At 44.1% G+C, this 23,762-nt stretch overlaps 1 protein-coding gene across 2 annotated transcripts in view; it reads left to right on the top strand.

Moving 5' to 3' along the window:
• Positions 1 to 816: 816 nt before the first annotated feature.
• Positions 817 to 23,762, top strand: part of klf8 (Kruppel-like factor 8) — a 64,968-nt gene continuing 42,022 nt past the window's right edge. For both annotated transcript variants that reach the window (XM_041952401.1, XM_041952400.1), the window contains exon 1: positions 817 to 1,121. In XM_041952401.1, coding sequence (XP_041808335.1) covers positions 1,095 to 1,121 — 27 coding nt within the window. In that variant the 5' untranslated portion in view covers positions 817 to 1,094. The remainder of the gene's footprint in view (positions 1,122 to 23,762) is intronic.

Below are 23,762 nucleotides of genomic sequence, written 5' to 3'. Positions count from 1 at the left end.
AATGCCCTAACCCTGGTTACACGCAAGGAAAATAATACCACAGCTTAGATATGGTGCATTATGGGATGAAAAGAGAGCAATCTGTATTGTTTTTTGTGAAGGAATGAGAAGCGTAGAAAAGGCTATATGATTAACAGATTTGTAATGTTTTTCAGCTGTTTGGCTGTATGTTGTTACGTCTATTGAAAAGCATATAAGACGTAACATGTTGCATGTATAACCTCTGTTATGAAATGTCTTATAAAGAAAAAAAAGCACACAAATCCTTTTGTGTACCACACCCTGCTTTATTAGACTGGGTGTGGTTACAAAGCCATCTATCATCATACTTGGCTGCCTTCACTTCATCTATCGGGGCTATTTTATCAAACGTAATGCTGCAAAGCCTTACTGAATATACTGTAAACCGCTCCCTCCCACCCTCCCTTCCCCGCCCAGCTGAAGTGTCCTCAATTAGCCTGCTGGCTGACGTCAGTAAGGTGACATGGGTGCTTGTCTTCACCATCTCTGAGCAATAAGCAGCCCGCCGCTGCAGCATGGCATTAACAGATGGGGGTATGAATGCAAGCAGAGCCGCGCTAGTTGCATGCAATTGAAAATCTCCCCTATGCACAAGTGCGCGGTTCTGCTGCAGCTCCTCTCCTCCAGTCGGTGTCGGGTCGCCGGCAGCTCGGCTCCTCTGCAGGGCTGCGCAGCTCCTGACTGACAGAGATGAGGGGTGGGGACGCAGGGTGGGGTCACAAGCAGGGAGAGGCGGAGGAGGAAAAGGCAGAGAGAGAGAGCCCAGCCCTTGAATACACGGCAACAACACGCCGTCAGAGAGAGGGAGAGACACAGAGAGACTGGCTGTTTTTTGGGGGGAGCAAAGGGAGCCTTCGACGCTGCGGATATGAACTGAAAAGAAACACTGGAAGAGGCAGGGATCGTGTTCCTATATCCCGAACATTTACTGTAAAGGTGGAAAACCAGCCCCCCAAACCCTCCTCTCTCCCTAACAGTTCTTATTCAGAGAGAGCTACACCCAAAGCCCCGACCGACCCCCTCCTGTTCCTGCTGCTCCACCCCTCCGCCGCTGCACCGCTCCGGCAACCGAGATGCACACGGAGACCCGTAACAAGAAAGTAAGTGCACGTTATTGACTTTGCCCTGGTCAATGAACAGAAACGAAGCATCTGTGCGCGAGGATGATCTGCCTGCACACAAGCACAGTTGACATTTCCACGTACCGTACGTGAATGTCACTGAGTGTGTGTGTGTCTATAACAGCCAGTTGCAAGTGTATCCTTGCAGGCAGCCAGTTTTATTTTGCAAATTAGTGGAAGAGTTTTGTAACAACGACCTCACTGCATTGCAAAGCACCATCATGCTGAGAGGCTGTCATGTCCACGGCTAACACGGAAACCTGCCCGTGTCCTCGGTCTCTGGCTGTGTCCCTCTCTCTGCGCGAGGTTAGTTCAGGTTCAATTTTAAATGCTCTGTGATCTTTGAGAGGCAGGAAGGAAACGGAAGGCACAAACTGCAGCTTGTAGGACACCATCTTAGCTTTTAAAGGGCCAGCAGCCTCCCGTGACACAAACACACAACCCTGGGAAGCGGCCAGGTGCACCGCCTCCAGCTCCGCTCTGCACGGGCCCCGCCGTCGACTTGTGCCTTTAACGGAGTCTTGCTTCACCAGAGTGTGTTTATGTGTCAGTTTGGCTGGCAGTATACTCTAAAGTAAATTAAATCTGGCTGGTGATCAGGCTGCTATGGAACACAGAGCTGAGAACAAGCACCACTGTCCTCTCTGCGGCTCCAGATCTGCTTGTTTGATGGTTTTCATGGCACATGATGGAGACAAGTTACAGTTTGGTACACAAACTTCCACCTTCCTCCTTGAGGAAGTAGGGCTGCGACTAACGTTCATTTTCATTCTCAATTAAGCTGTCGATTATTTTCTCGATTAATCGATTGGTAGTTTTGGTCTATAAAATGGTGAAAAATGTCAATCAGTGTTACCCAAATCCCAAGATGACGTCCTTGTGTGTCTTGTTTTGTCCACAACCCAAAGATATTCATTTAACTCTCACAGAGGAGTAAACAAAAAAAGAAAATATCCCCATTTAACAAGCTGGAATCAGAGACTTTTGACTTATTTTTCTTCAAAAAATGACTCAAACCGATGAATTCATCATCAAAATAGTTGGCGATTAATTCAGTAGTTGACAACTCATTTATTAGCCTAATTGTTGCAGGAAGTGACCTGCAAATTTGAGTGGCCGACCAGTAGTGACAATTGATGCGCCTTGTGTTTGAACATTTATTGTTTGTTTGATGGGTTTTAGCTGTTTACAGTACTACCAGACCGCAAACTGCAGTATCACTCCTGCTCTTTTAATTTTTTACTTCATTGTCGCTCGTATTTTGTCATCACCAGCATTGGAGCATTGTTGACATCACTTCCTGTTTCAGTGTGGAGTAAGGGGCAATCTTTTTGAACTGTTGACAGGTTTCACCTAATCTTCACTTGACTAGGGCTACAACTAACAAATATTACTAAATTACATTTTAGAAGATGGAACCTGAGATATTTAGCATGCATGCTTTACAAAAACTGTTTTTAATAGTTACTCGATTATTAAAATTGACTAAAATTGACTAAATGGCAAATATTTCAGCCTTACACTGAATAAAAGTAGACTCAAAAGTCTGCAGCCTGCAACCAGTTATCTGACATTGTTCAGCAGTTGCAACTGATGGTTTATTAAGAAGGCGAAAAGCATACGAAGCTATTGTCTTGTCGAGGCATGGATGCCAGTTGTGCCCCTCAGTTTCATCCTGCTGTAAAACTGTGTGGACACGCCAACTTCATTGACTTTGGATATAATATACTCGGACGGGTTCCTAAAATATATAATCAGATCATTCTGATACCTCACAGCTACTCAACAGATCCATTGAACTACCTTGTACCAACCCTGTAACCACTTCTTCCTGCCCAATCGCCATCTTTACCTCAAATGTACACGTATAGAGTTAACTGCTGTATTATGACTGTTAGAAATGTATCTGGGACGTTCAGCAGACTGTAAAATGGAAAAAATCACTAACATTTCAGGCTAACTGGGACTAAGACAGCTAGAGAGAAATGTAGCGTTAGCGCTGCTGTGGACGTTGAAATGATCTCATTAGCATGTGAAACCAAAAAGAGCTAGCGTTCCAGTTTAAGCTAGCTAGCTGGTAAACATGACCAATAAAAGTAAAAGCCAGAAAAAAAAGCAGAGCTGGAAAAGATGCTTCATCAGTCCAGAAAGTTAGCAGGCAACTTATCTTTTTTATCCTGGTAGCTAACATTACAGGCTAGCACTGCTGGTTGTGAACTTAGAGAGTTAGCTTCTCTATGCTAACAAAGATACCTCAAAGAATAATTTCTTCAGCTAATAACAAAGAATGCTATTCTTTATAACGTCACATTTCCTCCTCACCTAACCTTTTCACCTTTTTTTCTCCACTTTACTCGGGCAGTTCCGCCTTCAGGTAAAGGTGGATTAGCAAAACTAGCGTGTTAGCTGTACCCTATTTCAGTGTCACTTTATCATAAATCTGTATGAACTGTCAAAGTGCTTCGGGGCAAACATGTGACTAGTTTGCTCAATGAAGGGCTTTTAAGTGAAAGTGAAAACTGATCGTGATTCGTGATTCGTTGGTAGCCGTGTGGCTGAAGAAGACAGCTTTTACCCCTACACACACATAACCCTGCCTTTTTAAAAGTAGTAACCACAGTAAGCAGCTTTCAGCCTGCAATAAATTTAGGGAGGTGTTGTCATGACTACCCCAGTACAATTATAATTAGCCTCAATGAATCCATTAGAAACAACAGGGGCATTTATGACTTGTGCCGCATGTCAGTAACCCAGGCAGTGCACATGAACCCCAGCATCTGAGCTGCACTTTATTTGCCAAATACGGTAAATCTGCAGGAATTTGCAGCAAGCATCGCACTGGAACAGCAACACTAAACCCTCAGTAGGTTTCAGACACAGTGAAAAGGGTGTAAGCACAGCTATGGCATAAATGCAATTGCTGCATGCTAAAGTTTTTCTATCTTTATTGCTAATGCTATGACAATTGAGGCGCCTGAAAAACATTTAACGCCAAAAATCAAAGCTGCAGGATTGGAAACAAAATGCTGCTTTAATCAAGGCAAACACTGAAAGAAGGTGTAGTTGTTTCACAGCTGCAGGCAGTGGCGCAACTTAGTTTAGTTTTGCGTCACAATTCAAATAAAAGTCAGTTTAAGCCTTGACTTTGTAGTACATTCATGTACACATGTCATTTCTATGGTGTTCCTGCACTACACTTTCATGAGGCAGGATTTAAGGTAGAGGTCTTCACCGGTACTGTCAGTTCCTGTTTTCTGAGATCCGATACAGAACCTAAGTTGCGCCAGGTCCAGGTAATTTTTTGTCTGATTGGGGCGAGTCGTGTCCCTTTCTGGTGCTCAGGCTGTGGATCATATCCCCCGAGAGGATCCGAGCTGACTTGCTATCAGCTCTTATCATGTGGTGCGGGATAATTATTGAAGCAGAAAAATTAGTTCATTTTTTGAAGCAGATGGCGAGTGTGAACTGTGAATTGCAGGAAAAATCTATTGTTGCTCTTTTCGAATGTGGCTGCTTGTTAATTGTGTTGGTCTTCTCTCTCTATTTGGGTCTTTTAACATTTTGGATTGGGTCTTTTTGTTCTCAGATCTGTCCTCACACTTCTGCTGCGACCTCTTCGTTTAAATTGAAAGAGTTTCTGCAGGTGGCACACTGTCTTTTACAGCTCATGCAACCCATAAAGCACATCACTTCCTGTGCGGTGGAGAATGTTTCCTTTATTTCAAAACAGGTGCTGTCTGCAGCAGTGACTCTAAAAGCCTTCATGAACTATAATGAGAACAGTGAGAACACTTTGATGCTACATCAGTCAGTCATAGCAGTGCAAACCACACATTTATTTACAAAATGTGGAGTATTGCTTTAAATTATGTGGTGCACCATCACTTGTTTAGACATAATAAAATCAGTCCAATTTTGTACAAATAACAGAAGGTAGGATGAACGTGGCGGACGTCATGGTAACAGCAGTGGTGTGTAAAACGTGAGAGGATAGCAGTTTTTCTTTGTTTTCTAAGTTGAATATGTGAAAACGCTTCTTTCTTTTCTTCTTTTCTTTCTTTCTGCTGCTTCTTTCTTTCTGTCTTTACTTTGACCCTTGACCCTGATAACTGCTTTTGACACTGTGCGCGCCGAAATCAATCTCCTCCCGTCACAGTTAAGGCTGTGCATTATTGGAAGTGTAGTTAACTGATAGCAGTGCACTGATTCTGCACCACGGAGGCACCACTGAGCACGCTCCATGGTCTGTGTGTGTGTGCGCGCATGTGTGTGTGCGTGTGTGTGGATCAGCTGGGCTGTAGACGTGAGAGCATGGTCAGCTGTACATTCCTGGGCAGGGCATCAGCAGCAAAGGCCCTTTGAATACAAAGTCTGCCTGTGTGTGTGAGAGAGATGGAGTGTGTGTGTGAGAGAGAGATGGAGTGTGTATGTATGTGCATGTGTGTGTGTGAGTGAGAGAGAGTGAGAGAGAGCTGATGCTACCCAGTAGGCAATGATTAACTATGCTGAACAAAGTTTGATCAAACCACTGAGATAGCTGCTGTTGCTGTGTATATGTGTATCCCCACACTACACTGCACACACACACACACACACACGGACACACACACCTGCACATCTTGTGTCAGCATGACATGGATGGGTGGAAGGGTCAGAACCAGCCAGTCGTTGCCAGTGTGGCACCAAAGGTAACCGAGCAGCAGAGCTCCGGTCAGACTGACTCTTATTTTGCCATCTTATCAACATCTGGAACCTTTTCAACAGTGGAGAGCTTTCTAAACTGAACGATACCTTACACAGGTGCATGTGACTTAGCATATTTCAGCTCATTATTTACTCATACGTGCATATTTAACATCATTACTGACTGCAGGATAGGTAGCGTCTGTGCAGCCATTGGTTTCAATTCTGTACATTATAAAAAAAACCCCAAAACAACTTGAAGAGACTTAGTAGAAGCTGCTTTGCATATATAATCCATCACAGTGAACCATTACTCAACTGTGTGTTTTGTCTAGTGTTGTTTTTGTTGGCTGCCGCTGTTTCAGGACACTAACTTGAAATTTAAGATTTTGTTGCTGAACAGAAACCAACAAGACATGTTCCAATTGGCCTCAACACAACATCCATGTTCAAAGCAGCAAATTCACTGGAATGGATTTGCCTTGAATTCACCCATAGGGAACCAAAACATCCAGGACCACCAATGTCTTTATATGTCTACAGACTATGTCTAAATATTAGGCAGCTGGATGTCAGAGCTAGAAAAACAAGTACATTTCGATACAGAAGTTGTCCAGTTGTGTCACTGTAATTTAGAAATGACTTCATGTGATAGAAGTGATTAATTGTGTTGTTATTATTTCACAGTAATTAGTCACTCCCTACCTTTGGTCAACGTCATGTGGTTGTTAATGTCAGAATTCAAGTGAGTTAGTCATCACAACTGTGACTTTCCATGTGATGTTTGGTTGTAGGTGATTTTGATCTGTAGTTCATGTTTCAGTCTCACACTCAAGAGCGACTGCTTCACCTTCATTCAGGTGATTTCAGAATAATCGTTCAACCAGGTTATGAATATCAAGACTGTGAAATGAGAGAATGAAAAATAGTATGAAGCCAAGTAGAAGTTTTAGAATATCATGTAATGTTTCAGTGTCAGTCTAATTGAATCAGGGCCGTCTTTTTCAAACTTAAGTCTTAAAGGAAAAGAGAAATCTATCTTAGAAAAGACACAAACAGATTTCCAAACCCACAGTCGTCAAATGTAGTCCAGAAAACAATGCATCTGCCAAACAGGTTGGGTTTTCCGCCGTGCAACTGTCACTATTTCTTCACTGGAAAAATTGATTCCAGTATTGCTTTTGTTCAGTCCACCCACACACATATATTATATTCCACTTCTGAATGAAACTAGTTCACAGCGCTGCTCTGTTCATTGTGAAAACTCACGCACTGGTTTGCAACGTGTCTCTTGCTGAATTACTTCTTTTTTTTAGGACTTAGCAGGATTGTGGATTAAAAATAAAGCGCTTGTGGTCAGAACCAAGCTGAGCAGCGATACAGTGTTTTAATCTGCCAATATTGCAGCACAGAGTAAATTCTGCACCATCTAACATGGTAACCATCACTGTGAACGTTCAGGGAGTTACTTGCTGGAAAATTACTTTTTTGCTGGAGTGCCGACCACCAGTGGTTTGCCCCAAAATGTTTGATCCACCATTGTTTCAGTTAACAGCAAACACTTGGTTTGGCAGTGGTGATTGTGACCCTGTGGTACATTATGGTGAACGCACAACCCCGATTCCAAAAAAGTTGGGACGCTGCATAAAACAGAAAAACAAACTGACTTATAATGGTTTTCCAAAGTCTTCCTGAGTCCATGTATTAATCTCCTTTATCCAGTCATGAACCTCCCTCCATCTTCGCTTGTGAACCGAGCCTTTCCAGGATGCTCCTTTCATGCCCAATCATGATACTATCACCTGTTGCCAATCAACCTGCTTACCTGTGAACTGTTCCAAACAAATGTTTTTGGAGCGTTCCACATCTTTCCCAGTCTTTAGTTGCTCCTGTCACAACGTTTTTGAAACGTGTTGCTGCGTCAGATTCAGAATAAGCAGATATTTACAAAAAGCAATGAAGGTCAGACATTAAATATATTGTCTTTGTGCTGTTTTCAGTTGAATATGTGTGAAGAGGAATTAGCAAATGATCTCTTTTTGTTTATGTTGTGCTCTTTTTTGGAATTGGGGTTGTAGAAGGACCCTAACTGAAGCAGAAGTAGGTGAGGAAGTGTGTGAGAGAGTACATGCACCAAAAAATACATTACCAGCACCCGATCACAGAGAAGACCGTGGCATGTGTTGGACGCCATAAAATCGATTCTTTGTAATGATACAGAAGGATAGTAGTAATTTAAAGGCACATGTGACCTGGAGATCGGGAGGCTCATGCTTCACCGGCTGAGCTAAGGGCACTCTAATAAGCGTACTAAGTGTTTTCCAGGTGGTGAGGAGGTGTTGGAGCTAACCGGCTCGCTGCACTTTTCCATTTTCCATTTTATGTGACGCTCTTATTCAGAGTAATTTACGGCTTGTGCAGCAATACAATAAGCTTCAGTTCCTCGATCACCAGCGTTGAGGGCGAGCGGCAGGGACGAGTGTGTTTCTTGCATCCTCCTGCCGAGACGCAGACGTGTTCCCTCGCTTTTATCAACCGTGAGTGAGTATATGTGTTCGTGTATCAGGTGGTGAACCAAACCAGCTGAGTGGGTGACTGGTTAGTTGGCCAGCCGGCTGCCTGACTGTCTGTGTGTGTCTGATTGTGTGTCGACAGTAGAGATAAATGAGAGCGGGGCATGGGGACACAGTGTGAGGAATGGGCCGGGTGAGTTAGGGCCATCACAGGGGTCATACGGTGGCGGGTGGCGCTGTGGTCGGGTCATTCAGTCGGCTGAATCACTGACAATTAATGGGAAGCAGGTAGTCTGGAGAGCAGAAGGGAGGTAAATGTCAGACCTGTGCTTTTCATTAGTCTGCAGTCCACTGAAGAGCCAAACAGCTGCCCAGAGATGCAGTTTGTCATATCCTCTCAGGGACTCCATTCATTTTAAAGACACAATGAAATAAGACTGACATTTTCACATTGTTAACCTGATGTGCCAAGTCATAATATACAACTAGCTGGAAATAAAAAAGAAAATCTAATCCTGAATGTACTTTATGCTCGTCCTTACACATGACACACCACGAAACCAGGACGTTGCTGTGGTTTTAACAAGCAGCAGGGCTAAATGTTTGCTAAAATGCATAGTAACAGCTGGCAGATCATATTTTGTGAAAAATTGTGCTAGAATGTCTCTAACCCTGTGTTTTCATGGTTGATGGTCGATGGTTTCATGGCAAGGGCTCCTTAGTTTCAATGAAGGCCAATCTTAAGACCACAGGAAACAATGATGTTATAGACCACAATGTGTTTCCAACAGTTTTGGGAAGGCCGTCTGCTGTTTCAACCTCACAGTGCCCCCGTGCACAAAGCTGCTCCGTAAAGAAATGGTTTTCCTAGTTTGGTGTGGAAGAACTTAAGCTCTGACCTCAACCCCATCCAGCACCTTTAGGATGAACTGGAACTGTCTGTGAGCCAGACCTCATCACCTGACATCAGTGCTGGACCTCGCTGACGCTCTTGTGGCTGAATGGGTGCAAATCCCAGCAGATATGTCCCGAAATCTGACGGGAGGACTGAAACCACAGAAGTGCAGGCTGTTTCGGCCGCAGATTAATGCCCACGGCTCTGGAACGAGATGTTCGGTTAGCCACATACAGTGTGAGTGGATGAGTGGAGTGTTTGGGTGTCAACATATGTTTAAGTTTAAAGTTTTTTATTGTCATATGCACAATTACAGTGAAGCAGCAAAGGTCTTTGTTCCCAACAATGCTCAGACAGTATGAATGAAAAAGAAAATCAAGTTAGCAGGAAAATCCAGGACATAAGACAATGTTACAACCATAGGAATAGAATAAATATAGTAAAACATGATACAATAAAATAAAGTCTAACATGTAATACTGCCTCATTAAAGGTAGTACCATTAGTTTGTGTACAGAGGAAGAATGAACTTCCTTTTTGAACAGAAAATCTGTTGCATTAAGGATGCATCTTGATACTGACCGGTCCACTCAGCCTCTGCATTACGTGTTAACTCGTCTCCAATTTGCTGCACTACAGCTTGCAGAGTCTGCAGGAGGGTTTACGGACGTTGTTGCCCTGGATTCAGCGAAGCAGCACGGGGGGAAGCAGAGTTGTTGGTGGTGTCACGGTGTCTTTTTTTTATTCCCCCATGCCGGCGACAGCAGCGGATGGAGACGTTATGCTTCAGGTTGTCCCTCCGTGTCGTTCTCGTGAACGCGACATCTCAAGGACGTCTTGAGGGAATTTCTGCAAGTTTGGTACAAGCGTTCACTTGGACTCAAGGATGAACTGATTAGAATTTGGAGGTCAAAGGTCAAGGTCGCTGTGACCTCCTAAAACTGTGTCTGAGAAGTGATCACCTTTCATATCCAACAGGCCAGTGGTCACCTTCAGTGTGACATCAGAGTGTTCTGCACAAACACTTTTCTGGCCATTTTCAACACCAAAACTCAGGAACATGTTTCATATTTGGTCAGATACTGAACCGATGACACTAATCTTGAAACTGTGCTGGCTGTATAGATCTCCTGTGATATTGAGCCTCAGGTGATTGTCGTTGCACCATGTGATGAAGCTCTCTATCAGTCCTCTGTCCTCCTCTGGGAAAAAAGCCTCTAAGTGAAGACGGCATGTTTCTCACTGGAAACTATTCATAGGAATCATACATGTCAAGATAGTGAGAACTTCCATTTCTCCAAAAAAGACACTTCATACCTTTTAATTAAGTTCCTTCAAAGTCCAGCAGTACATATATGAGTCTGGGCAAACATGGATGGAAACTGCAGCTTGACTGGCTGGCGGAGGCAAACAACCATGAGGCGTTAATTTGAGTTTTTTTCTGTGTTTGCTGGGCGGTCTTGCTCAGGCTGGCCAGCCCCAGGGCTTCAGGGCTATTTATAGAGACACAGCACCGTTTATATGGTGAAGGCAGAGCAGAGCAGAGCTGGCTGATTCTCTTGTCACGGTACCAAAATTCAACCTTAGACACCATTACTAAGTTCAGTATCCAAACATTTGAAGCCTGCCTACTACAAATATCAGATTGAATAAGAGTAAGCAAGCAAAGTGTGTACACTTAGTGTCATCGTCGTCCAGAGCATTTATACTGAGCTGCTGATCTGACCTTGATCTGGTTTCTCGTCTTCTTCACCATCTTGAAGTGGATTCAGACTTGGACTGAAGTGTAGCTGGAATGGAAAAATACCATCGTGCCATCTGGTCACCAGTGTGTGCAGTGAAAGCAGTGGATGTGATGGAGAACCACCAGCAAATCACAAGAAGCATCAATGAGATGTCGATGGCGGGATTCCATCAGTACAATAAGAAATATTAATGGAAGCTTCTCAGATCTGCTGGATTTGTTTTAGTCGGGGATAAATAGTCCGGACCGCAGTGTCGTTACAAACGCGTTTGGTATTTGTCAGATTTGTAAACAAAGTAGTCCCCCTGCTCGACTCCTGGCACTCCTTTGTCAACCAGCTTTGGTGGAGCTGGGATCCAGTTCAAGTCGTGATGGACTGTTTGACTCTGTTACAAGGAGCTGCAGGATGCAGGACAAGAAGCAGACTTCAGCCCCTGCGTTTTCAGTCTCCATTTACACATCTGGAGGTGACACTGGAACTAATACAAGTTCTGCCTCTTGAAAATCGGTGTTCATGCATTCAGCCATGCATTCTTACACTAAGTTGGTGTTTTTGACACAAACACTGTCAAATGTGAATAAAGGTTGCTCTTACAGACATAAACTCCAAACAAAATCTACACAGTTTTTGTAGCCATAACAATCACAAAGATCAAATGAAAGCTGCAACGATAAGTCCAAATGACATGCGTGTAATAATTCAGATACTATGTATGGAAATCCAGATATCCGAGTCCAACATCAGGACTCCAGATCAAAGTGGGAGTGCTGGAGGCACATTGCAGTGAAGGTGTGGCAAAGTTCAAACAGCCAGCCCGTGAACACTGCAGCAGTCAAAGTTTGTGGTTTTACCATTTGGCCCATGAAAACACGCTAAATTTGATTTGGTTTGAAGTTTACTGCCAATTTAATCTGACTCAGTGGCTGGTTTAGCTGGAATTAAGATGTAAACAAGCATCAAACTGGCGACTGTTCGTGAACAATAACACACCCAAACTGGCTGTGTCTCCTTTTCCTTCCATCTGTCAATCCCCAACGTGACAAGAAGAGCAGAAAAGGTGGAAACACAGAGATGGAGAAGAGAGCGTGAAAGGTGGTGCTAGAGTTGGAAAATCCTTCTGTGAGCTTGTTTACACACATACTGAGCTCCTTGAAACAGCTTGGCCGGCCCAGTAGCCATCTGTGTTGACTATACATTGAAGTGACAGTTTAACTCTGCCTGTCTTAATGTGCTAATCTGTCATCCGTGTACGTTTCGTGATTGTGGAAACATCTCAGCTCTCCAGCTTTCTGTCTGTTTATTCCAAACAAACTGGAAATCTGAAACGCATCATTTCCTGGATGAGGTCTCTACCAGCCAGGAGGCAAGGCAGAATTTATTGTATTCAGTATACTATATATATGCATATATAAATATAAAATGTCAAAATCATTTAAAGTTTGCGTTTGAGGTTAAGAGCACTAAAAAATAAATCAACATAAACATTTGACAAAATAAAAAAGGATGTTTCTAACCAATTGTCACTGTAAAAGCTTTCATGCGTTATCTTTGATTGAAAGCTTTTATTTTGAAAATGATACAGGAAGTGCAAGTTTTACATTAACAGCTACATTTGAAACACTTTTCACTCCTTGTTTTGTATTTTAGGAGGTCAGCTAAGCAGCCGAACTGATTTTTTCCCCACATGTCGCCCCAAAACTACATAAACTTAAGCTGTGAACACATTAACAGTTTATTAATTTGAAAATATGACAAATTTTCCGTCATTGGCCCGATGGTGCGGACAGAGAAGTGCATGGTTCAGTCGGTGAGCTCACTCACACTTCTGAAGGGACAGGGCGGACTTATTTATGCATTGGTCTGTGTGATTAAGCTGGCAGTGACTCAGTGTTTTTCTGACTGTCTAATAAAACTTAAAAGGTTTCGTTCGGGTTTTGGAAAGTCTTTCTTCACTCTTGTTCTCCCTCCTCCTCCTCCTCCTCCTCCTCCTCGTCTCCGTTGGGTCATGGTCTCCCAGTCTCGGGTCCAGCATCAGCGTCATTACTGTGAACACTGGCTGGCTCTTCGTGGAGGGAGAGATTGGATTAAGTTGGCTGTCTGACCTGCTGGTTCATTCACTCACTTGCTCTTTGGCCATTTTATTGACTTGCTAGCTGTTGTTTACTGACTGTCACGTTCAGCTGTTTGTTTAGTCGACTTGTTAAGTGTAATCAGTTAGCTCCTTGTCTTGTTTTTTACTACAGTGACTGAATAACTAGTTTACTGGCCGACGGTGTGTGAAATTCACCGTGCATACCAGAGTGTTGGTCACAGTATTTACCTCTGAGTCAACATGAGACCCTCGACCTACAGCCGTCGTTACCCTAAAGATCCAGAGATCTCTTTGGAGCTGCTCACGTTACACAAAAAATTCAGCAGTGTTACCATTAGTCTTCAGTTTTCTGTGGATAGTCCACAGAGCACAGTCAGCCGCTCTCGAGGGGACTATTTTTACAGTAGAAAGTATTTTAAAATGCTAACATGCTGAGCTAAGATGGTGAACATACAATCCTGGTTCCAGAAAAGCTGGGACGCAGACTAAAAGGTAAATAAAAACAGATTCAGTCATTTACAAACTAACATTGTTTGCTGACAACAGGTTTCTGAGTTAATCTGCTTTATCCAATCATGTGTTCACAAAGTGGTGAACCTCGCTTCATCCTCGCTGTGAACCACTGAGCCTTTCCAGGATGCCCCTTTCATACCCAATCATGACACTATCACCTGTTACCAGTCTACCTGTGGGATGGTCCAAACAGGTGTTTTTCCACATCTTTCCCAGTCTTTTTGTTGCTCCTTTCCCAAGCTAGCTAACAGGCTAATGGGCTAGCCAGTTTGTAGGGTGCTGGCTTGTCTCAGGGCTGTTAATGGAGCCCAGAGTGGCGACGGTTTGCAGAGTTGACATCCAGTCGATCGCAGCTCTAATAGAAGGAACAGAGTTTATCCGAAGGTCGGAAAGCTGCTGGGAGTTTGGAGAAGCATCGCCCTGCAGAGGCGTGTGTGGTTCTAAGTGTGTTTCACGGTTACGAATTTTCACTTCTAACTGAATATAGAACCAAGAATTAACGACAACTTATGAGAAATTACTGAGAATATTTTAAAATCAGAGAATAGATCATTGAAGTCAGACAGATTGATAGTATTAGAAACCACCGTGCAGGGTTTTGGAGTCAGATGAGTGTTTGTAATTCATGGATCTATTGTGAACCGGCCTTCCTGTATTAAATGTAATCACCTCACCTTTACCTTTCAAACAACACCTCCTCACTAACGTTTTCCAGTATGAAAGTCAGTATGAAAGAAACTATAACAGCCAGAGTTTAGAGGTCTGCACTGTGTTAGCGAAGGGAAAGGGAGAGAAGAAGAAGAAGAAGCTTTGGTACTGGATGTTCAAGGGAGAGGAAGTATGTGTGTGTGTGTGTGTGTGTGTGTGTGTGTGTAATTGAGGGTTCATTATTGGATGGTTGAGTGTGGCTGAATGTGTGCTTCTGGTGGGAATGTGTGACTGTGAATTATGTGAATGAGTGTGTGTGAGGTGGTGAGGGGTGGGCCCTGTCAAATGTGTGTGTTTGTGTGTGCGTTCGTGTGTGTGTGTGTGTGCGCACTTGTACACACACATTCTCCTGTGAATGTTTGCTGCATGGTCGTGTTGACTTGTGTGTGTTTGTGCATGCATGCATGTGTGTGTGTTTCTCCTGTGTGTGTGTGTGTTTTTCTCCTGTGCGTGTGTGTGTTTGTGCGAGGATATTGGCCGTGTCACCTCAGATTAGGCCATGATGCGGTGGTGGTGGTGGAGAGTGACCCCCTACCAACCACGCCACAGTCATTAACGGGGGAAAGAATCCCGTCGCCATGGCAACCGCGGCCGCGCTGCCAAAACGGCCACAATGAAAAGAAAGGGGGACGTGGGAGGGGAGAGAGGGGGAGGAGGGAGGGAGTGAAGGAGGAGGAGGAGGAGGAGGAGGAGGAGGAGGAAGGTGGTGAAGGGGGGTTGGGTGGAGGTTGAGGTGGAGAGGGTGTGTCTGACACACGCACACACACACACACACACACACACACACACACACACACACAGATCTTATATCTCCATGTTTTGCAAGTATTTGTGTTTATTTTTACACCAGTGCAGCAGAGATCGAGAGATCGAACTGGAAGTGAAAACAGTGTTAAAGGTGGTCGAGGTCAGCTAATCGTTATCACATGACCATTTGCTCTCAGGTCTCCCTTGGAAAGGAGATCTTAATCTAAATGAGACTGTCTGATTGAACAGAGATTAAATCAAACATCGGGCGTCTGGCCACATGATGCAGGCGATGAAGGCACAAACAAAAAGCCTCTTCTTTGTTTGTGTTAAGCTTTTGCCTTCGTTCATATACGTTACTTCAAAGACAAATATCTGTCTGTTCATACTGTGCAGACTGGAGTCACAGTCCATATACTGGGAGTGGTGATCTAATTTTTTTTGCCCCACCAAAATCCAAGGAATCTTCCTCTGCAGCGCTGCTGTAAACAAAAGATTCCCAGCACACAGGCCAACAAGAAGCTCGGGGTCTCATTCTGTGAGTCACTCATGACAACATTTGTTTAGAGTGAGAAAAGTGAAGACGTTACATTTGTTAAGTGAGAGCTCGACATTACTCTGCGTTTTCATAGCAGCTACTTCCCCATTTGCTGCTTTTGTAAAGTGATAAAGGAAGTTTGTCGATTTTGGCCCATAAGTGCATCAGTTTCAGGACTCTGCACACATACAGTCAGACATTACAGGCACATGAACTCTCAGGTGGTACTGATGTGGTTTTTTTGTAGTGCAGTGCCTTGAATGCATCTCTCTGTCACACAATTTACAGTACAAGTGCTTTTTTCTTTATCTTTGTAAGTTAGTTGGAGGAAGTGATAGCACGGGGTGTTGCGGTGCGGTCTGAAAAGGTGAGGTTTCGCTCTGCGGTGGAAGGTGATTAACTACAGTGGGGGGTTCATTCCACCACTGCAGGGTCCAAACGGAAAAGAGCCTTGACCGAGACGGTCCACTGCAGAGTCGATAGAGTGACGGGGTGGCAGAGGAGCGCGGCGCTCACCATGGTTTGACCAAGGCTTGGAGGTAGACGTTCCCGTCACTGCCCTGTAGCACCAGAGTCTGCAGCATTCTGCGCTCGCTGCTGAGGTCTGGAGGCAGAAGGAGCTGCAGAAGTGACAGGTGAAACGACACCTGGATCAGCTCTTCTTACTAAGAAGACGTTAGTCCTCCTCATTTTGTGCAGGAGGATTCTGCATGATCTGCTTCGTTATGTTGTTGTAACCGAATGATCTTCCACAACCTCACTTCTCATTTACTGTTGTGGATCCTTTATTTGTGGCTCAAAGTGTTTCATGTGTCGTTGACCATGTAAACAAACATCCGGACCAGTACAGTCCACATCCCTGATGGAGCTGAGGAATAATCCAACGTGCAGCTTCGGGCAAAAATAAAATAAAAACTGTTATAATGAATCAAGTCAAGTCTAATCATCATGTCTGCAGTCATTTTAATGCACATACTGAGACACTGAGTTCAAAGCCGTTTGAACTAAAGTGCGAAGTCTCTTTATGCATTAAGGGTTGAATATGCACCTGCTGACCTGGTCTGAAACGAGTTCATATGTGTCATGTGTGAAAGTGACTTCTCAAATGTTGACACTCTGACAGGCAAGAAGTTACGAATCCCGGCTTCCTTTTTCAGGGCTGCAAATCTAAAGGCTGTGATTTGATTCAGTGAATAATAACAACACACAAAAAAACATCAATCTAAAGACATAAAATGCTCATTTTGGCCCTAAAACGTCTGACCCGATCCAAACCAGACACATGGAAAATCTACACAACACGACATAATTTGTGCCTAATTTTCAAAAAGCCCAAAGGGCACTGAGGAAAAGTTCGAAATAGACCTGAGGATATTTATACCAGATCCAAAATGTGTTTGACCTGAATAGGCACAAGTAGAGGGAGAACACCAACGCTGGCTGCAGCACAATGCTCCGCCAAACAGCAGCAGCGGTACATGACATTTTGACCTGCGCTACACCTGAAACATCTTTTAACAGACAATGTTTTTCTCCAGTGATACACACAATGTGACGGTGAGGCGACTCAGACCTGCACAGGTATACGACTTATTAACACACAGACCTGCAGCTGACCTTAAAGGCCTCAGTGTGCGTTAAGGTGTCTGTGGGATCAGCTAACAACGTCTGAAAGCTGCTGTCTGATGGCGAAACCTAAATGTTTCGCCACAGAACAGGAAGCACTTTAGATGATACGGATCAGTTCGTCCGAAGCACTCTGAGGCCCTACTTGGCTCTGTTAGACAGAATAAACCCGGTTTAATTTAGACCCAGCCTGACTCACGCCTCCTGTCTGTCAGGCGGTCTGAGCAGACATTATCAAACCAAGAGCTGCTCCGCCTCCATCGAACGCCGGCGTGACCCCTTCAGAGTGAGGTGTTATGATTACTGGGTTTTACCTTCTTTTGAAGATGCATTTAACATTTAAGTTTAAAAAAAAACATTGCGGTTCCAGGTCCAGAACGGTGGACAACGGGGCCCACGGTAAAGGTCTTTACTGGGCTTCTTGTATCTGAGACCAAACCTGGGATTCTTGTTTTGTGTTTTTTTTTTGCCGGTTCGTCCCGCAGAGTAAATCATGTGAATGTTGTCCGCACACACTCATGTTTGAGGTTAATTCTGACCTATAAGTGCTTTGAGTTCAGTGCGAGCTTAAGAGAAGTGCTCTGACCACGGTTTTGTGGTTTGGGCATGTGTGTGTGAGTGTGTGTGTGCATGTGTGTGTGTGTAGGCTGGGTGAAAATGTGTTTAAACTCAGTGCAGAGTACACTAACTTTGTCTAGTGTGTATGTGTGTTTGTGTGGATAAGAGGGTGTGTAGGGAAGTGGTGGCCGGCTTTGCGTCAACAGGGTGTGGTGTGATAACAGCTCTCTCTCTCTCTCTCTCTCTCTCTCTCTCTCTCTCTCTCTCTCTCTCTCTCTCTCTCTCTCTGCCAGCCAGATGGAGACACACCCAGTTCTTCTCTGCATGTATACAGTGTGTGTGTGTGTGTTTTGACCAGCATTTTAAGGACTCACAAGACAATAGCAACATCACAGCGTTTGGCCTTGCATCTAGGTAGACAAAATAATGTAAACGCACCATAGACGAGGTCTGAAGTCACTGCGTCGCACTTACAAACACTCCTACAGAGTGGGTCATATTTGGCCGGGTGCCAGCGAGCAGCATCTGTCGGCCATAAAGGAGCCAATCAGCAGCGGCGTGAGTCAACCGACAGAGCTCCAGAAGAGGCCAAACGATCTGAGCCCGAACAGCAAGAGCAAAAAATCCAGCGTGTCGACACGGGAACAGTCTGGAAAATCACGGTAACATCTGGCAAACGCAGACGAACAAAGAGCGGCAGTGACCAGCGGCTGAAACTAAACAACAGGGACGAATAACAAACACGTATGAACTTTGATTAAAGGCCCAGGTGACCCGAATTTCCCGGGCTGGGGATCAATAAAGTCTTATCCAGAACATAGTGGAACATCCTGCAGCTGAAGGAGTTGGTGGAGCCCAAACCTGAGCAAAAAGGAGAGTGAATACACAAACAGGACTCTAAATGACAGCTTTTAAAAATGTACAAAGTGGGTTTTTTTTCGGTTATTCTGCTGCCAAGTATACAATACAATAAGGACTGTTAGGGATAATTAATACAGCTAGCCGCAAGGCAACCTTAACTGACCGATGTGTGGATCGACGTCTGCAGCAGTGCTGTTACTGTAGCATCAAATACTAGTCTGACGGTGAACCAGCGTTACAGGATTCCTCAGCGATTCCCACCTCGCCTCGGTCAGATCGCCCACAGCCCAGAAAACTCCCTGCAGCGTTTTCCTCATAGACGTCAAAGAAATGACACGAAGCCTTTGGTGCAGGAGTGTCGAACAGCGTCTCAGCTGATTGAAAGGCGGTTGAAAGTGTTAAGTGAGTCTTTAATATAAGGAGAGAGGAAGCCAGTGATCATTTAGTATCATCTGATAGTGGCCAGCATTGAGAGTTTCACTACAAATGCAGGTGCTTGAGGTAATAAGGTGGATTTTAATGAAACGCATAATGAATTCTTTGTGCATCTTGTACGTTTAAGTTTCGGACCTCTTGACTGACTAGATTTAGTGCATCATATTCTTTATATTTTTCTCAATATTTCTTGATTTAGATGTTAAATTTGTTTATTTTACATTTAAGCTCATTTTGGCTTAATTCTTTGTTTAATTGTTTCTGGTAAGATGACATTAAAGGTTGATGCATTTGAGCGTTTTGAGCATTTTTTTAATGAAAAAAAGGTAGAAAAATGACAAGAGAAATGAAAACTGGCATTTCTATGTTTGTTTGCATCTATATGACTGTCAGTTTGGACCTTTTTTAAGGGAAAATTGGCAACAATTAACCAGGATGACCCCTAAATGCAGCATGTGCAGCGAGGAAAACCACTCAACCGGGCGATGAGAACAGTCTGCTGTTATTAAACGACAAATAGAGCAAAAACAGGAAAGCATTTGTATTCAAAGGGGAAAATAAAGCAGAAGGAAATTCAAATTAACACAAAATGTTGTCGTGTTTGAGCCGTATGAATCGGCACAATGTTCCTCGGTTTGTGTTTTTGCCAACATTAACCAAAGAAATGATTTGTTGTGACGGCTAAAAACTTAAAATGGACTGTGAAATCAAACGTGTTCGCAGCTGAAACGTTTGGACACCTTCCTTCCTCTCCATCTCGCTGCTCCAGCGCTGCTAACTTTCCTTCAGCTGGACAGCCAGTGTTGTGCAACAGCAGTGACCTTTGACCCTGAGGCCAGTAAACATCTCTTTAACATTGTTGACCCGTTCCTCCTGTTGTTGTCAGAGCCTGACGGACACTCGTCAGCTGTTGTTTTGACGTCTAATCTACCTTTTAGATTTAATGAAAGTCATTAAATAATGTTTATTGTTATTCATGTATAATGTTCATATTATTATAACAGTTTTCCTTCAGAAGGCTTTCTGACAGAGACATTACGGCCATGTAAGCTATGCTTTGGGTTGGGTTGTATTCATTTTAACACAGTTACAGTCTCAGGACGCCACTCTGGCCCTTTTGACCTTATCTGACTGAGCAAACGCTTCCTCAGAAGTTGTCACAAAACCTTCTCCTGCACTTCAAAGTCCTTCCTGTGTTCCCGCTGTGACGCATTCAAACGCACATTCTCCATATTTGTGATGGGACGCTCTGTGAAATGCGGCCGCCGCCTGAACGATGATGACTTTCACCTGTTGCTGCTTCTAATATGGGAAGAAAGTGCAAGTAAAAAGTTAGTTTCTGTTCACTGTTCTCTCTTTTTTTTTTAAAACAAAATTCTTGTTCATTTTATTTGTTGATAAGCAGAAAATTAATCGCTGAATATTTTGGTGTCAATTTTTTGTAATTTTTTGAAATTCCAAAATTCAATTTTTTCCTTTGTGAGGATTTTGGATCTGATCAGGTCTGATCAGACAAAACCAGACGTTTAAAGGCGTCATCATGGGCTTTAGGGATGTGTGGAAAAGTTCCTGATATTCGATAAAATCCGAACAATGAATGGATTAATTGAGAAAATAATCATCAGATTAATTAATGATGAAAATAGCCACTGGACACCTGCTGGATGATGGAAACGATCTGTTAAATTAGCTTGTGGAGTTTTGTTTTTGAGCTCATGGAAATCATAATGGTAGAATAAGATTAACTGCTCTGAACTGAAGTTTAATTGTTGTATCTCTGATTTATTTTGCACAGTGTGATATATGAGAATCACTCATCTCGTGTCCATTGAGTTTTGAAGATCACCGTGTGTCCTCGGTGACCCGAGCTCACGGACGCTCAGCACATCTTATCTCTCAACATGTGTGGGATTCAAAGGGTTCACGTGTTTCTGCGGCGAGCGCCGGAGCGGCTCCGGCCTCGAACTGTCGAAAGGACCCTGGCCCTTTAAGAGGCGGTGGTCTCTCCTCAGCTGCAGGAGGGGGTGGAGGGGGTGAAACTGCCAGGGAGGGGCTGGGGACGGAGATAAGTTTGTCTTCTCTGCCTCAGCGCAAAGGAAGCGTAGACGTACATCCGCGTGCACGCGATGATGTAATATTACAGCATCATGTGATCACCTCCTTTCATTTCTGTGTCTGTCTCTTAACTCTAATTGATTAATCTAATTGATTTCTATAATTACCTTGAGGCTGAGGTGATGAAGAGAAAGAGACAGTGAAGGGTTGTGAGAAGGTCATGAAGAGGAGAGAGAGTAGTTTGAGTTAGAGGAGGAGGAGGAGGAAGACTTATGCTTGTAAGGTCGCAGCTGTGTGAGAGAGGGTGAGAAAAGTTTCACTCCTCTTGTCTCTCTACAGTTGTGTTTTTCACTTTACGCCGATGCCTTCTCCTCTCTCCTAGCTCCTTTTTTCCTCCTCTCCTCTCTGAGTTTTGCTCCCTCCTCGCAGGACGGCACAGACGTGGTGCCGCTTGGTGCCGTCAGGCCACAGCAGCATGGCGAGCAGTTGCGTACGGCGTGCACATATGACGAGGGAAGCAGTCATGGCTGAGAGTGAATCAATGAATTAAAGTCACGGTGTTATGGGAGGAATGGTTTATTGCTACGCTCTATGTACACATCTGTTGAGCAAGGACATGTTCTGATGTTCAGACAGACTTCAGCAGCGTTTAAAGGTTTGCAGCTTCCTCATTCATTTCAATGAAACCACTCTGTGGCAAAGTCAGAAGTAGCGTGATCAGGGTTCAGTCTCAATCCTTAAATACTGATGCGTCTCTATTTTCCCTCAGACAGAAACGTCTCACCGCACAAAGACATGAAATGCTGTATGTTCGTGCTCCCCAGAGGATCGATCATGCTGACTTTGGTGATCCCGACGTCTCCTTTAGCGCCACCGTGAGGTTCACGTGTGTGGTTTTGAGGGAAACGTCTGGACGACTGTTGAAGAATTGGAATAACTTTAGTGATCCCTTTAGATTTGCTCAGATTTAAGGAAATACAACCTAGACTGTCTCACTGGTACCTGAAGCATCGCTCCCCCGCCAATGCCGCCCCTCATATATTTCTAATGCAGGACAGCTTCTGCTCTGAATGCATGTTAAGTCAAGACTTGATCTCTTTGATCTTGTATCTCAAGTGGTAAAAAACTGCCAAGACTTCCAGAACCGTCATTGCTCACATTTGTCTTTTGTTTTTCTTGAGATAAAGCAGGTTTTTGGTGGCAGGGCCCTTTAGCACCCAACCAGCCTCCACCAAACACCCAAATGCCTGTCCCATTGCTGTCACTTATTAACCAAGCCCCTAACACACACACACACACACACACACACCATCACTGTAACCCTCACCCTAAAAATTTTCCGACTTATGTTATGTGGACTTGCGTTTTGTCCCCATAAGGAAGGCGAGTCCCCACAACGTGACTGTATAAACAGATTTATGTCTCCACAATGTGAGTAATACATGTCCACACACACACACACACACACACACACACACACATACTCAGAGCAACAGAAAGTAACGGAGGAAGAAAAATGAGGGAGGGGAGGGGAGAGTGAGCAAAGAGAGGGTGTGTGTGTGTGTGTGTGTGTGTGTTTGTGCATGCGTGAATGTGTCTATATAAAGGAAGTGCAGGCCAAAAGCTTCTGACCCTTAAAGCTCACACGCCATGAGTATGTACACACACACACACACACACACACACACACACTGACATTGAGTTTTCCTACATTTTCCTTCGCAGCCTCCTTCTCTAAAGGGGGTCCTCCTGCTTCTCAGGGCTTAGGCTTTAAGGGGAGGAGCGTGCGTGCGTGTGTGTGGGTGTGTGTGTGTGTGTGCGCGCGTGTGTTTCTGTGCATGTGTGTTTGTGTGTGTGTCAGGGACTCCAGTTACATGAGTTGTGCAATGTTTGGACCCTGGAACCCAGTGGGAACTGACCTCACTGCCCTCTCCTAACGTATCTGCTCCACCTTCTCTTCTCTTCTCTAGTCTTCTTCTCTTCTTCTCTTCTCTGTTGCCAGTAAAGTTTCTTAAAACATGTAAAACAGTTACAGGTAAAACTATCAGGGAGTACAGGTGATGTACAGTACAGAAGCTTCATTGGCTAGTTTGACCAACCTTCCTGACCTGCACTTGAACTGGTCTGTAAATCGATGACCACCCTCAGGTGTATTTTTCTCTTTCCCATCGATACCTGGCCAAACACCAACAATGTGGTATCACATCCAAATATTTATGTCCGCTTCGGTCGAATTTGTCGGCAGGAAACGTTTCAGTGCATCGAGCGTTGCTTTCAGATGGCGAGCGGTGGCTGTTGTAAACAGCTCGTGAATGTGCTCAACTTGCTGCAGTCTGAGCTAAACGCCAAAACAAAGCCTTTTAATAGCGATCAACAGTGAAACGTCATGAAGCCGCGAGCTTGACTTTATGCTACCGCTCCCGTTATTGGTCAATCTGTAACCAGCCTGGGTCTCCTGCAGCACCTCGGCTTTGTCCCTTCATTTCTCCCTCTCTCTACTGAAATGTGCCCAAATAAATAAATCCTGAAGATGCCATAAAATCTGTAAAGATGCACAGCCTCCTCCCATTAAGGGCGAACCTGAGCTTTGACAGCTTTTGCATTCAGCGCACTGACAAATCACTGTTTCATATCTGAGAGCTATCGACAGC

The sequence above is a fragment of the Chelmon rostratus genome, chromosome 14 (genome assembly GCF_017976325.1).
Source record: "Chelmon rostratus isolate fCheRos1 chromosome 14, fCheRos1.pri, whole genome shotgun sequence".
NCBI lineage: Eukaryota > Metazoa > Chordata > Actinopteri > Chaetodontiformes > Chaetodontidae > Chelmon > Chelmon rostratus.
Note: the sequence above shows the minus strand (reverse complement) of the source record. Positions and strands in the feature narration are given on the sequence as shown.